The sequence below is a fragment of the Artibeus jamaicensis genome, unplaced genomic scaffold (genome assembly GCF_021234435.1).
Source record: "Artibeus jamaicensis isolate MK-2021 breed Jamaican fruit bat unplaced genomic scaffold, CSHL_Jam_final contig_354, whole genome shotgun sequence".
Lineage (NCBI taxonomy): Eukaryota > Metazoa > Chordata > Mammalia > Chiroptera > Phyllostomidae > Artibeus > Artibeus jamaicensis.
The window spans coordinates 9,604,416-9,617,740 of NW_026521803.1; the positions used below are offsets into that span (position 1 = coordinate 9,604,416).

At 42.8% G+C, this 13,325-nt stretch overlaps 1 protein-coding gene across 1 annotated transcript in view; it reads left to right on the forward strand.

Moving 5' to 3' along the window:
* The first annotated feature begins 508 nt into the window (after positions 1-508).
* LAMA3 (laminin subunit alpha 3) overlaps positions 509-13,325 on the forward strand; it is a 256,015-nt gene continuing 243,198 nt past the window's right edge. The window contains exon 1 of the mRNA XM_037134081.2: positions 509-942. Coding sequence (XP_036989976.2) covers positions 670-942 — 273 coding nt within the window. The 5' untranslated portion in view covers positions 509-669. The remainder of the gene's footprint in view (positions 943-13,325) is intronic.

Consider the following 13,325-nt stretch of genomic DNA (forward strand, 5'->3'; position numbering starts at 1 on the left):
CAGTTTGGTGAACTACAGCTTCCATTATTGGCTGTCTCTTAAATGTGTTCCTTTTGCTGCTCACAATTCCCTGTGAGCTCCTTTGCTCCCACACTCGGTATCTGGCTGCAGGGCCACAGGGGCATGGTGTTTGAGAATCGACAGGACTTGTCTTCGGTCAGTTGAGGCTTGTGTGGGAAATCGCAGTGTTTTTAAGTTCTGCAGGCAGTGGCCCCCTTCCCTGTTGTCTCATTCAAACTCGCCTCAAGCCTCCTTCTCCCTTGTCAGAGGTTCGGAGCTGGCTTTTCTTGCTGGCCTGAGACCGTGAGTACCTTGAGAGGAGAAATACCTGATTCCGTTTTGGGAAGTTGGGGCTGTCCGGGGCCCGGCTTGAGCCAACAGGGTGGGAGCCCGGGAACGCCTTTCGCCTTCCCCGCCCGCGAAGTTCGCAGCGCGCAGAGCGCTGGCGGCGACGCCGTCTGCTGGCCCGAGGCTGGGCGCTGTCAGTTCCTGATCCGGCGGTGCCCGTTCCCGCCGCTGCACATTCCACAGGAGACAGGCTGCCCCCGCGCCGCGGGCTCCAGGGCTGCGCCCGCGAGTCCGCGGAGAACTGTGCTGTCTGGCCCGCAGAGCCCTGCCCCGCCGCGGCCCCTCCGCGGGCACCCGAGAGCCGGGGCCGTGCGCAGCGGGATGGCTGCGGCCGCGAGCGCCCGGGGCTGGGTACCGCGGCCGGTCCCGCAGCTGCTGCTCCTGCTGCCCGCCGTGTGCGCGGCCGCTCGGGGACTCCCGGCCGCGGCCGGGCTCAGCCTGCACCCGCCCTACTTCAACCTGGCCCAGGCGGCGAGGATTTGGGCCACCGCCACCTGCGGGGAGCCAGAGCCCGGGGGCACGCGGCCCCGGCCCGAACTCTACTGCAAGTTGGTGGGGGGGCCCATCGCCCCGGGCAGAGGCCACACTATCCAGGTGAAGTCCGGGGAGAGGGTGAGGGGCGGCGGGGAACCGGCACGGGCTCCCTCCCCGCGCGGGTCAGCCACGAGGGGCGAAGGAGTCGGGCCCTTTCCCCGCCCGCGCTAGCGAACCCAGGCGGCCGGGAAGGGCTCCGTCGACTCCCGCGCGGGCTGGCGACCCCGGGACGTGCGCGCGGGGTCCCGCGAGCGATCCTGTGGGAGCCCGGCCCTTGCCCTCGGGCGGCCCGCGGTGGGGATGCGTAACGCGCGCCAGGTGCTGAGGCCGAGGTCAGGTGTGGGCGAGCTGGGGAGAAAGCCCGAAGCTGCGCTCCAGGGATGCGGGGAACCGCGGTCCAGGTGGGACTTGGACCGTCAGCCTCGAGGCTACGGGCCGGGCCCCGCGTGAGTTCCCAGGCTTTTCCTGGCGTCCCTCCTTCAAGGCACTTCGTCTCCCCTGCTTCCTTCCGAGAAGCTGGTCGCAGTTAGCTTGCGCGGTGTATTTTAAGAGAGAACTTTTAGGTTTTATCAGTAGTATCACTCTGATGTCAATGAAAAGATGCTCTTCACCCCCCTGCCTGAACTGCCACCACCCTGAGTCATTGGACCAAATTAGACTCGAAATAGATGGGCGCTCAGAGACCAACGGGGCGCTCGCCGCTAACGCCAGGTGTAAAGGATGGAGTTTGTGGTGCTTAATGAGCATGTGAATGACGGTGTGCCAGGTCTTTACACGAGATCCTAACGACAGACAGCGCTGGGACCTGGATCGGGTGCGCAGGTTAAGAAACGCGCCTGAGTCTTAACGCAGGGCAGCTGGATTCGAACCCAGGCCTGACTCCTAAAGGCGCTTTACACGGAGCTGTAACTGCTCTCCTCAGCTGCTCGGAATTATTGCTGAGAACTAGGAAAGGGTTGCCGGAAGGGGGAGTCATTTTGGAGCTTGGCTCCAAAAGTGGAAGATAATCACCGAGAGTTTTAGAAACTCTTTTGACTATGCACTTGCATAAATGACAGGTTGTTGAACATGCTGTGCCGATGCATGTTTATTTATTTATAAATTGCATGCATGTGTTACTTTATTAATATATTGTGTGTACTTTAAACATACAAATATAGAAATGTAAAAGGGAGATAACGATGAAAGCACTTTTCATTTTACTTATTAAAAGACCAAAATAATTTTGCTTTCTCTGAATATATTACCTGTGACTGTGTATAACTATAAATATACAAATATACAAAAGTAATAATGTCAGTAAATATTTTTGATGTGTTTAGTTTAGCATTTATGAAACAATTCAAAGTGGTTTTATAGTAATACTAGAATTTAGTGATTGTCACAGCTGAAAAGATATCTTGAAAAATATGTAGATTCAAATGGAAGAATTGCCCTGACTGAGTGCCAGAACCAACTACATAGTTTATGAAGTCAGGTGTAGAATGAAAATGTGAAACCTCTTGTTAAAAAATTAAGACTTTCGAGATGGTGATGGAGCATTAAACTAAGAGAGGGGACATTCTAAGAGTGGGACCCTGTGTGACTGCACAGTCTCATGCTATCTGACTTCACTAAATCATGGTACTCATTTTGCTGCCCCATCCTTCAATTATTCTAAAATCTTTTAAAGTAGAAACTTGGCCAGTAAATGTTTGCCTTTCAAGTGGCATTCAGTACTTCCTGGTAGGAAGATGTTGTATTTTAATGTTTCAAACAATAGATTCAAAACACACTGCAAATCCTCTTTTGGAAAATATTAGAATGTGCTATAAAATTCCATTTCTATGTTTTAAAAATGTGTAACTATCAGAACTTTTGGAGTAATATGCCCATATTTTTAGCAATAGAAGATGAAACATTTCCAAACATATATTTTTCAAAATTGCTCTTTCCAAAGCATACATTTTTTAAGAACAGTATTTACTTTTTTATACATGGTTAAAACAACTTTGAATTTTGACAGAACAGAACAAGTGCCTCTATTGTTTTGTAGATATAACAGGTAGTATATTACTGGCAGCAATTTGTCATCCCAGAAAAAGCCAGCACATTTAGAATTTTTTTTAATTTCTTTTTTTATTGATTATGCCATTACAGTTGTTCTATTCCCCCCTTCATTCCCCTCCACCCTACCCCCTGTCCCCACCATTACCCCCCTTTAGTTTATGACCATGTGTCTCAAGTTCTTTAGATTCTATATTTCCCATACTATTCTTGCCCCCCCATCAATTTTCTATCTACTGTTTATGCTACTTATTTTCTGTACCTTCTCTCCCCTTCTCCTCCTCCCACTCCCCTATTGCTAACCCTCCTTGAGATCTTCATTTCTATGTTTCTGCTCCTGATCTAGCTGTCCTTTTATTTTGCTTTTGTTTTAGGTGTGGTTGTTAATAACTGTGAGTTTGCTGTCCTTTCACTGTTCATGTTTTTTTAACTTCTTTTTCTTAGATAAGTCCCTTTAACATTTCATATAATAATGGCTTGGTATGATGAACTCCTTGAATTTGATCTTATCTGAGAAGCACTTTATCTGTCCTTCTATTCTAAATGAAAGTTTTGCTGGATAGAGCAATCTTGGTTGTAGGTCTTTGGATTTCATGACTTGGAATACCTCTTTCCAGCCCCTTCTTGCCTGTAAGGTCTCTTTTGAGAAATCCACCTGACAGTCTGATGGGAACTCCTTTGTAGGTGACTGTCCCCTTAGCTCTTGCTGCTTCTAGGATTCTCTCCTTCATTTTAATCTTGGCTAATGTAATGATGATGTGCCTTGGTGTGTTTCTTCTTGGGTCCAACTTCTTTGGGACTCTCTGAGCTTCCTGGATTTCCTGGAAGCCTATTTCCTTTGCCAGATTGGGGAAATTCTCCTTTATTATTTGTTCAAATAAGATTTCCTCTGGTGGCTGTTCCTTTCCCCCTTCTGGTACCCCTATAATTCAAATGTTGGAGCGTTTAAAGATGTCCTGGAGGTTCCTAAGACTCTCCTAATTTTTTTGAATTCTTGCTTCTTCACTCTTTTCTGTTTGGCCATTATTTGCTTTCTTCTGGTCCAATCCATTAATCTGAGTCCCAGTTTCCTTTTCATCACTATTGGTTCCTGTGCATTTCCCTTCATTTCAATTAGTTTCGCCTTCATATGTTTGTCTAATTTGTGGCTATAATCGACCAGTTCTGTGAGGATCCTGATGACCAGTGTTTTAAACTGTGCGTCTGAGAGTTTTGCTATTTCTTCATCGCTTAGATCTATGGGCTCTGGGGCGTTGAGATCTTCTTGCGCCATTTTTGGTCTGTTCGTGCTCTTTAAGTGTGAGAAGCGGCGCCTTGGACTCCCAGGTCGCTGGGTTGTGAAGCTGTATGTGGGGGCGTGGTCAGAGCGGGGAAATGGCGACCCCCTCTGCTGTTTCTCGCAGCTGGGTGAGGACCACAGCCTTAGGTGGTTCACCAGGGCGGGGTCACTCAGGTCGCTGAGTTATGACGCTGTACGTGGAGGTGGGGTCAGAGCAGGGAAATGGCGGCGTCCTGTGCTGCCGCTAGCTTCGGGCCCGCTCAGTCCCTTAGTCTCACCACCCACTCCCTTGCTCGTCTATCCGCGCAGGAAAGCGCGACCACAGTCAACCCGCAGCCCTGCTCCCCCGCTGTTTCCCCGCGGTCGCTCGCTGAGTCGCTCACCAGGTCCAACCCCGCGCCTGGGTTCCGTGCGCCCGAGTTTGTCTGACCGAGTTCTCCTGTGCAACCCCGCTCCGACTGCTGGTTTCGCCCCTCTTACCGGTCAGGCTGAAGAATTTGTTGTTATCAGACTTCCAAAAAGTTCAATTTTCTGTGTTCTGGCTGTGTTTTCTGTTGCTAATATTTAATTGTCTCTAAACTTGGTTGTGAGAGAAGGAACAGCGTTTCCACCTATGCCTCCATCTTGGCGGAAGTCCAAATTTAGAATTTTTGTGAAACGAGCATCATCTTTAAATTTAAAAGGTCTTTAAGTAATTTACTATGAGATAGCCAGCATGTGTAGTCAAAAGACTTTCTTGGTCACTCCTCATTTCAGTACAAGATGGTAACCATTCTATTCAGAAGACTAGAATCCCCATGTATGCTTAACTGGGCACATGTAAGCTTCGAGCATCATGGTTAGATGATAGTGTGGTGGAACCCATCCTCTTCCCTCAGACAGACATTCATCCCATTGGTGACTTGTGATCAGCCGACTTGTGGACTGAGTGAAGATCCCTAAGCAACCTGTATATTAAATATTAGTAACATTAAATTTCTTATTTATCAGTAAGATAAGTGTAAAGAGAACTCAATATTCACTTCTTGCACCCACTGGATTACCTGGCACACTCAACTTTGGAGGGAATTGTTCTAATTATGGGGAGAGTAGAGGCAAGGAGAAGGAAGAAATTGAAGAAAATTTCAACCAACTCCTCTCCTCCAGGTCTGCCTAGGAATGAGCCATCTCTTTCCCCCCAACTGGTATTTTTATTGTGTTCATAGTTTGATACTATTGTTTTTGGAGGTCCAGAAAAGTCATGTTTCCTGTTCCTGATTGAATTTCCAGAATAGGTCATTAAAACTGGGTTCAAAGTCCTAGATAGAGTAGGAAGTGACTGTGTCTAGGCCAGGGTGTATCTTGTAGAAAAAGAGGGCCAACAGGAATTAAGTTTTGTGCTTCCCTGAAAATGAGAGGTGAACAAGAGCTCTGCTGAATAGTGCTTTTTGCTTTCAGAGATGAGGGCTTGGGAAGAGACACCAAACGGTTGGTGTGAGAGGTTCTCGTGTAATGAGAAGTGTGTCAGAGACCAGAAGGGCAAGCCAAGTTCCAGAGGCCAGACTATTAGACACTGTGATAACCAGTTTTGGCAGCTGCTTATACAGACCTGCCTTTCAGAGAAGTGCAGGGTGGTGGGTGATGGGTGGGAAAAGGGAAGAGAAATTATGATTATTCAATTGGTTGTGCCTGAGTGATGGTAGTCATGAGGCTGCTCAAGATGGGAAATGAAGAAGAGTTAACTAAAATAATTCTATTTCTTTGAACTTCCTAAAAATAAGTCTTTGGGGCCAGTCAGGCTTGAGAATTTCAGGTCAGAAAGATTTTGCAAAAAATATTAAAAAATGAATAAAATCACATCTTACAATAAAACCGTAGTTTATGGTCTGTACTCTAACAATGCTGATACTTAAAAGGTAACGTGTCGACAGGCATGCTATTTTAAAAGTCTGAATATTGTTTGTTTTGTGAAAAATATTTTCTGTGGTTTCCCTGGATTTAATATTCATGAAATAAGATTATATATGCCTGTTACTGCTCAGACATTAAGTTTTTGGCATTTGAGAGCTCTCTGATTCAAGGACCCTGTCAGTCTGGTTTACATCTGTATCTCCAGTGCTTAGCATAAAGCCTGGACCAATATAGGTGCTCAGAAAATATTGAATGAAAGGATGGCAGAATAGAAGACTTCCAGCCAACATGGATGTATAGGTAGATATACTTTTGCCTCCTCACACAACCAAAAGAAGTACAAGAACAAATTTAAAAACAAAATATAACCAGAACTGTCAGAAAATTGAACTGTATGGAAGTCTGACAACCAAGTAATTAAAGAAGAAACATTGATCCAGGCTAGTAGGAGGGGTGGAGATGGGCAGCTGGGCTGGAGAGGACTGGTGGCAAGGTGGTGACTGGAGGACTGGATGGTCCCACATTTGCATGTGGGTAAGCCAGGAGGAACAACTGGGGAGCAAAACAGACCACACAACCCAGGGCTCCAGCATGGGAAAATAAAGCCTCAAAACCTCTGACTGAAAGAACCTCTGGAGGCTGAGGCAACAGGAGAAACTCCCAGCTTCACAGGAGAGACCCACAGGGTCCTAGAATGCACATAAACCCACTTACCTGGGAATCAGAACCAGAAGGGCTCAATTTGCTTGTGGGTAGTGGGAGAAGTGACTAAAAGCCAGCCGAGAACTGAGCAAGAGGCATTGCTCCCTCTCAGACCCCTCCTCCATATACAGTGCCATAATCTAGAGAAGTCGGTTGCCCTGCACTGGTGAATACATAAGGTGCTATGTAACAGGTGCACTGAGATGAAAAAAGTGTGGCCCAAATGAAAGAACAGATCAAAGATCCAGGAAAAATACAATTAAGTGGCGAAGAGATAGCCAACCTATCAGATGCAAGGTTCAAAACATTGGTAACCAGGATGCTCACAGAAATGGTTGAGTATGGTCACAAAATAGAGGAAGAAGTGAAGGCTACCCAAAGTGAAATAAAGGAAAATATAATGGGAACCAACAGTGAAGGGAAGGAAACCAGTACTCAGACCAATGGTTTGGACCAGAAGGTAGAAATAAATGTTAAACAGTAGTAGAATGAAGACAGAAGAACTTAAAAAAAAATGAGGAGAGGCTTATAAAGTTCCAGGACAACTTTAAACATTCCAACATCTAAAGCATAGGGGTGGCCAGAAGGAGAAGAGGAAGAGCAAGAAATTAAAAACTTATTTGAACAAATAATGGGGAAAAATAATGGTGGAAACTTCCCCAAACTGGCAAAGGAAATAGATTTTCAGGAAGTCCAGGAAGCTCAGAGTCCCAAAGAAGTGGGACCTAAGGAAGCACACACCAAGGCACATCATAATTACCCAAGATTAAAGATAAGGAGAGAAGCTTAAAAGCAGTAAGAGAAAAGAAGACAGTTTTATTTACCAAGGAGTTCCCATAAAATTATCAGCTGATTTCTCAAAAGAAACCCTGTGGGTAAGAGGGGGCTGGACAGAAGTATTCAAAGTCATGAAAGGCAAGGACCTACATCTAAGATTACTCTATCTAGCAAAGCCATCATTTAGAATGGAGCGGCAGATAAAGTGCTTCCCAGATAAGGTAAAATTAAAAGAGTTCATCATCACCAAGCCCTTATTATACAAAATGTTAAAGGGACTTATCTGAGAAAAAGAAAATGATAAAAAATATGAACAGTAAAATATAACAAACTCACAACTATCAACAACCAAGCCTAAAAAAAAACCTAAGCAAACAACTAGAACAGGAACAGATTCACAGAAATGGAGACCACATGGAGGGTTATCAGCAGGGAGGAGGAGGGTGCAATGGGGGAAAAGGTATAGGGAATAGGAAGCATAAATGGTAGGTATAAAATAGACAGAGGGAGGTTAAGAATAGTATGGGAAATGGAGAAGCCGAAGGACTTATATGTTTGACCCATGGACATGAACTAAGCTGGGGAAATGCTGGTGGGAGAGGGTTTCAGGGCAGAGGGGAATAAAGGGAAGAAAAAAATGGGACAAGTGTAATAGCATAATCAATAAAATATATTTTAAAAATAAATACTAAAAAAGAATAAAGGTTGATAGAATGAAGGTACAGTTTAAGGCTGTAAAGAAGTGGAAGGCTGTGTCTAAAATATAGTCTTTTGTTTTGTTTTGCTTGTCACAAATACTATATACTCACAAGGAATGAAATGCACTTTATCTAGCAAACTAATGGTCTTGATTTTGTACATTGACAGTTCAACACATCTTTTACATGTTCCTTAATTACCATTTGCTGTGTGCATAGGAACGTGTATCTAACCTGAATGATACCGATGGAGAAGCACACACACGTGAGTTGTGGCTAGCAGTGAGAGTGCTTGCCGCAGAGCAATCTCACTTGCATGTTCGTGTAACTTGGACTAATTGCCATAAACAGGAAACTCAGCTTCACTCAGGTTCTGTTTATAGAACTATCGTGAAAGAGAACCATTTGTTAACTTCAACATGGTCCCTTTCCTTTGAGAAAGTGATGTGAAAATCTTGGGCAAGGACTGGGAAATCTAAGACTTTTACTATATCCATTGATATATGTGTAATGATGATTAATGATGAGTTACTTTGAGACTTCAAGCCAATGACTTATAGTCATCAATTTAGGAATGAATGAGGGATTCTTTTTAAAAAAAACCAATTTTCCTAATAGTTGTTCTGTGTTTGTGAACATTAGCCAGGGATTAGCAATGAAAGTTTATGTATAAATCATCTGAAGTAGACAGGCATAAATGTTTTCCTTTGAAAAGCCAAATTCACTTACCAGTGAAGAAATGCGATTTCACATACTAGCATCTCAGCACTTTGTTCATTAACCAATTACAGGCTACTGGAGCTGAAGGCCCTTCAGCGTTGCTGGTGAACAGTTGGAACTGAGAATGTCGGTCCTTGATGTACAAGATTCTATTGGGTTGGCCAAAAAGTGTGTTTAGTTTTTTCCATAAAATAGAAGGCACATTTTTCATTTTCACCAATAACTTTATTGATTTGAGTATTTTAATCCATAATCACACAGGAGATTCTCCTGTGTGGTCTAATGCTAATTGTTCTCGATTAATGTCTTGATTTGATCGCTACCAACTTCATCTTCTCTACCTGACTGTGGAGCATTGTCCGACGAGAAATCTCCAGCACGAAACTTCTCAAACCACTTTTGACAGATTCAATCAGTCACAATACCATCTCCAGACACTGCACAAATCTATTTTTAACTTTCTTGAAATACTAAAGCATAATATGCTGAAAATGTCACTTATTTTCTTCTATCTTCAATATTAAAATGGCTATACAAAAGTTCACCAATTTTGGTAAGTTTTTTTAAATGCACACTGATATGGCAGCTGTCACAATACAATTTAACAAAATTGTTTCCAATGAAGTTAAAGACAACGAAGTGCTACTAGAGCCATTTTATAGAAAAAGAAGCAAAAAACATATTTTTTTTGCCAACCCAATACTTCATGTTCTGAATAACTTATGACATTGAGTGTGTATTATTTAATCTGAGAAAAAGAAATATACAGTCATAGGGAAAGGAGAGGACAAAATATTATGAATTTCAGCCCCTTCTTTATAAAGGCTGGTACCAAAGTTATGGCAGAAAGATAGCTGTGTGTTTTACATCTTCAGTGCACAAATGAATGTGAAAGACTACATGTTTTCATCACATCTTTTAATTTTACCAACACTAGATTAAAGTATGAGTCATTTTAAACAGCTTTATTGAGGCATAATTTAAATACCAAAACATGCATCTACTCTAAGTGTAAATTTATAGAGTGCAGTTAACACTAGAATCTCATTTTAGCATGTTTTCTTTGGCCCCAAATGTTCTCTTGTGCCTGTGCAATCAGTCTCTGGACATATCTTCACTGGGCTGATTTCTGTCTGTAAAGATTTGCCACTTCTGGAAATTCATATAAATGGAACAATACAACATATATGGTCTTTTGTGTCTGATTTCTCTCACTCAAGGTAATAATTTTGAAGTTCATATTGTTGCATGAGTTGGTAGCTTCTTCCTTTTATTGTAGAAAACAGTATTCTGTTATATGGCTTTACCTCATTTTTTTTTATCCATTCACTAGTTGGTGGACATCTGCACTGTTTCTGGGTTTTGGCTATTATATGCAATGCTATTATGAACAGTCCCAAAACAAATTTTTGTATGGACATATGTTTTCAGTTTTCTGGGGTTGATTCCTACAAGTCAAATTGCTATATCATATTGTAAGTTTATGTTTAAGTTTTTGAGAAACTGTCATTATTCAAAGTAGGGTATTAACATCTCCAACTGTTATTGTGGATCTGTTTCTTCCTTCAGTTCTCTCAAATTCTTCTCTCCATATACTTGAGGCTCCTTTGTTTGGTGCAGCTATATTTCAATTGCTATATCTTCATGATGAATTGGGTCTTTTATCAATGTGTAATGTCCATCTTCATCTCTTGTAACAATTTCAACTGTAAAGTCTGCACTGTACCCTTTCAGATCCTCTATTTCATCTGACACTAGTATAGCCACTCCAGTTCTCCTTTGGTTCCTGTTTGCCTGGAAACTTATTTCTTATCCTTTTACTTTCAACTTATTTATGTTTTGGGACCTAAAGTGAATCTCTAGCAGACAGCATATATTTGGATCACTTTTAAAAATCCAGACTTCCGGCCAAGATGGAGGCATAGGTGGAAATACTGTACCTCCTCGCACAACCAAATTTAAGGACGATAAAGATTTAGAAACTAAAACAGACAGAAAATTGAACTGTATGATAGTCTGACAACAACGAACCATTCATCCAGACTGGTAAGAGGGGGCAGAGTTGGCGGCTGGCGGAGAGGGGTCATATAGCAGGAGAAAGTGGTGGCTATCCAACCAACCCAGGCGTGCAGGCAGCAGTTGGCAGATCCCAGGAATGGGGTGGCAATGGGCAGACCCAGTGAGGGTGCAAGGTGACTGGATGACCATGGTCACACATTCATGTGCAGATAAACCAGGTGAAAAAATGGACAGTGAGACAGACTGCAAAATGCAGGGCCCCAATGCCAGGAAATAAAGCCTAAAAGCACCAAATGGAAAAACTTCCAGGGGTTGAGGTGCTGGGAGAGGCTCCCAGACTCACAGGAGAGTTCACTGGAAGGACCCACAGGGTCCTAGAACGTACACAAGCCCACCCACCGGGGAACCACCATCAGAAGGACACAGTTTGCTTGTGGGAAGTGGCTGAGGGGACCAAAATCCAAGAGAGAGCAGAAAAAAAACACAATTTCTCCCTCAATGACCCCACCCCAAGTCACAACCCAGCAGCTGGATTGACTCACCCTGGTGAACACCTAAGCCTCTGCCCCTTGTATGTAACAGGTGCAAACAGACCAAAACATTATGGCTCAAGCAGAAGAACAGCTTAAAGCCCCAGAACCAATACTTCTAAGTGACAAAGAGACAGCAAACCTATCAGATGCGCAGTTCAAAACACTGGTGATCAGGATGCTCACAGAACTGTTTGATTTTAGTCACAAATTAGATGAAAAAATGAAGGCTACACTTAGTGAAATGAAGAAAAATGCACAGGGAACCAATAGTGGTAGAAAGGAAACTGGGACTCAAATCAATGGAGTGGACCAGAAGGAAGAAAGAAACATCCAACCAGAAAATAATGAAGAAATAAGGATTCAAAAAAATGAGGAGAGGCTTAGGAACCTCCAGGACATCTTTAAATGTTCCAACATCCAAATTACATGGGTACCAGAAGGGGAAGAGGAACAGTCACAAGTGGAAACCTTATTTGAACAAATAATAAAGGAGAACTTCCTCAGTCTGGCAAAGGAAATAGACTTCCGGGAAGTCCAGGAAGCTCAGAGAGTCCCAAAGAAGCTGGACCCAAGAAGAAACACACCAAGGCACATCATCATCATATTAGCCAAGATTAAAATGAAGGAGAGAATTCTAGAAGCAGCAAGAGATAAGGGGACAGTCACCTACAAAGGAGTTCCCATCAGACTGTCAGCTGATTTCTCAAAAGAGACCTTACAGGCAAGAAGAGGCTGGAAAGAAGTATTCCAAGTCATGAAATCCAAAGACCTACATCCAAGATTGCTCTATCCAGCAAAGTTTTCATTTAGAATGGAAGGGCAGATAAAGTGCTTCTCAGATAAGATCAAGTTCAAGGAGTTCATCATCACCAAGCCCTTATTATATGAAATGTTAAAGGGACTTATCTAAGAATAAGAAGATAAAAAAAAACCATGAACAGTGAAAGGACAGCAAACTCACAGTTATTAACAACCACACCTAAAACAAAAGCAAACTAAGAGGACAGCTAGATCAGGAACAGAACCATAGAAATGGAGATCACATGGAGGGTTAGCAACAGGGAGTGGGAGGAGTAGAAGGGGGGAGAAGGTACAGAGAATAAGTAGCATAGACGGTAGGTAGAAAATAGACAGGGAGACGGCAAGAATAGTATGGGAAATGTAGAAGCTAAAGAACTTATGACACTGGACATGAACTAAAGGGGGGAATGGAGGGAGGGTTGTGCAGGGTGGAGGGGAATGAAGGGGGGAAATGGGACAACTGTAGTGGCATAATCAATAAAATATATTTTAAAAAATTTCAAAAAAACTTATTTTTCCAAGCTCTACCTTTTAATTGGTAAGTTTAATCCACTTAACTTTAATCCATTTACACTTAAAGTGATTGTTGATAAAGAAGGTCTTCTGTCATTTTGATATTTATTTACTCTGTCTTACATCTTTCTGGTCCCTCAATTCCTCTAATAATATCTTCCTTTGTACTTAATTTTTTCTTGTAATGTACCATTTTGATCTCCTTTTCTATATAATACATCTTTAGTTATTTTCTTAGTGGTTACTGTGGCAATTACAATTAACATCCTAAATGTAGTATAATTACTGTTCTATGTATTTGTCTTTTAAATCATGTAGAAAAACACAGTAATGCTTGCTTTTTTTTATATTTATCTAAATGGTTAGCCTTGCTAGTGTTCTTCATTTTGTTGTATGGCTTTAGTTACTGTGTAGTGTTTTTTTATTTCAATTTGAAGGACTGCCCTTAGCATTTCTTTTAAGTCA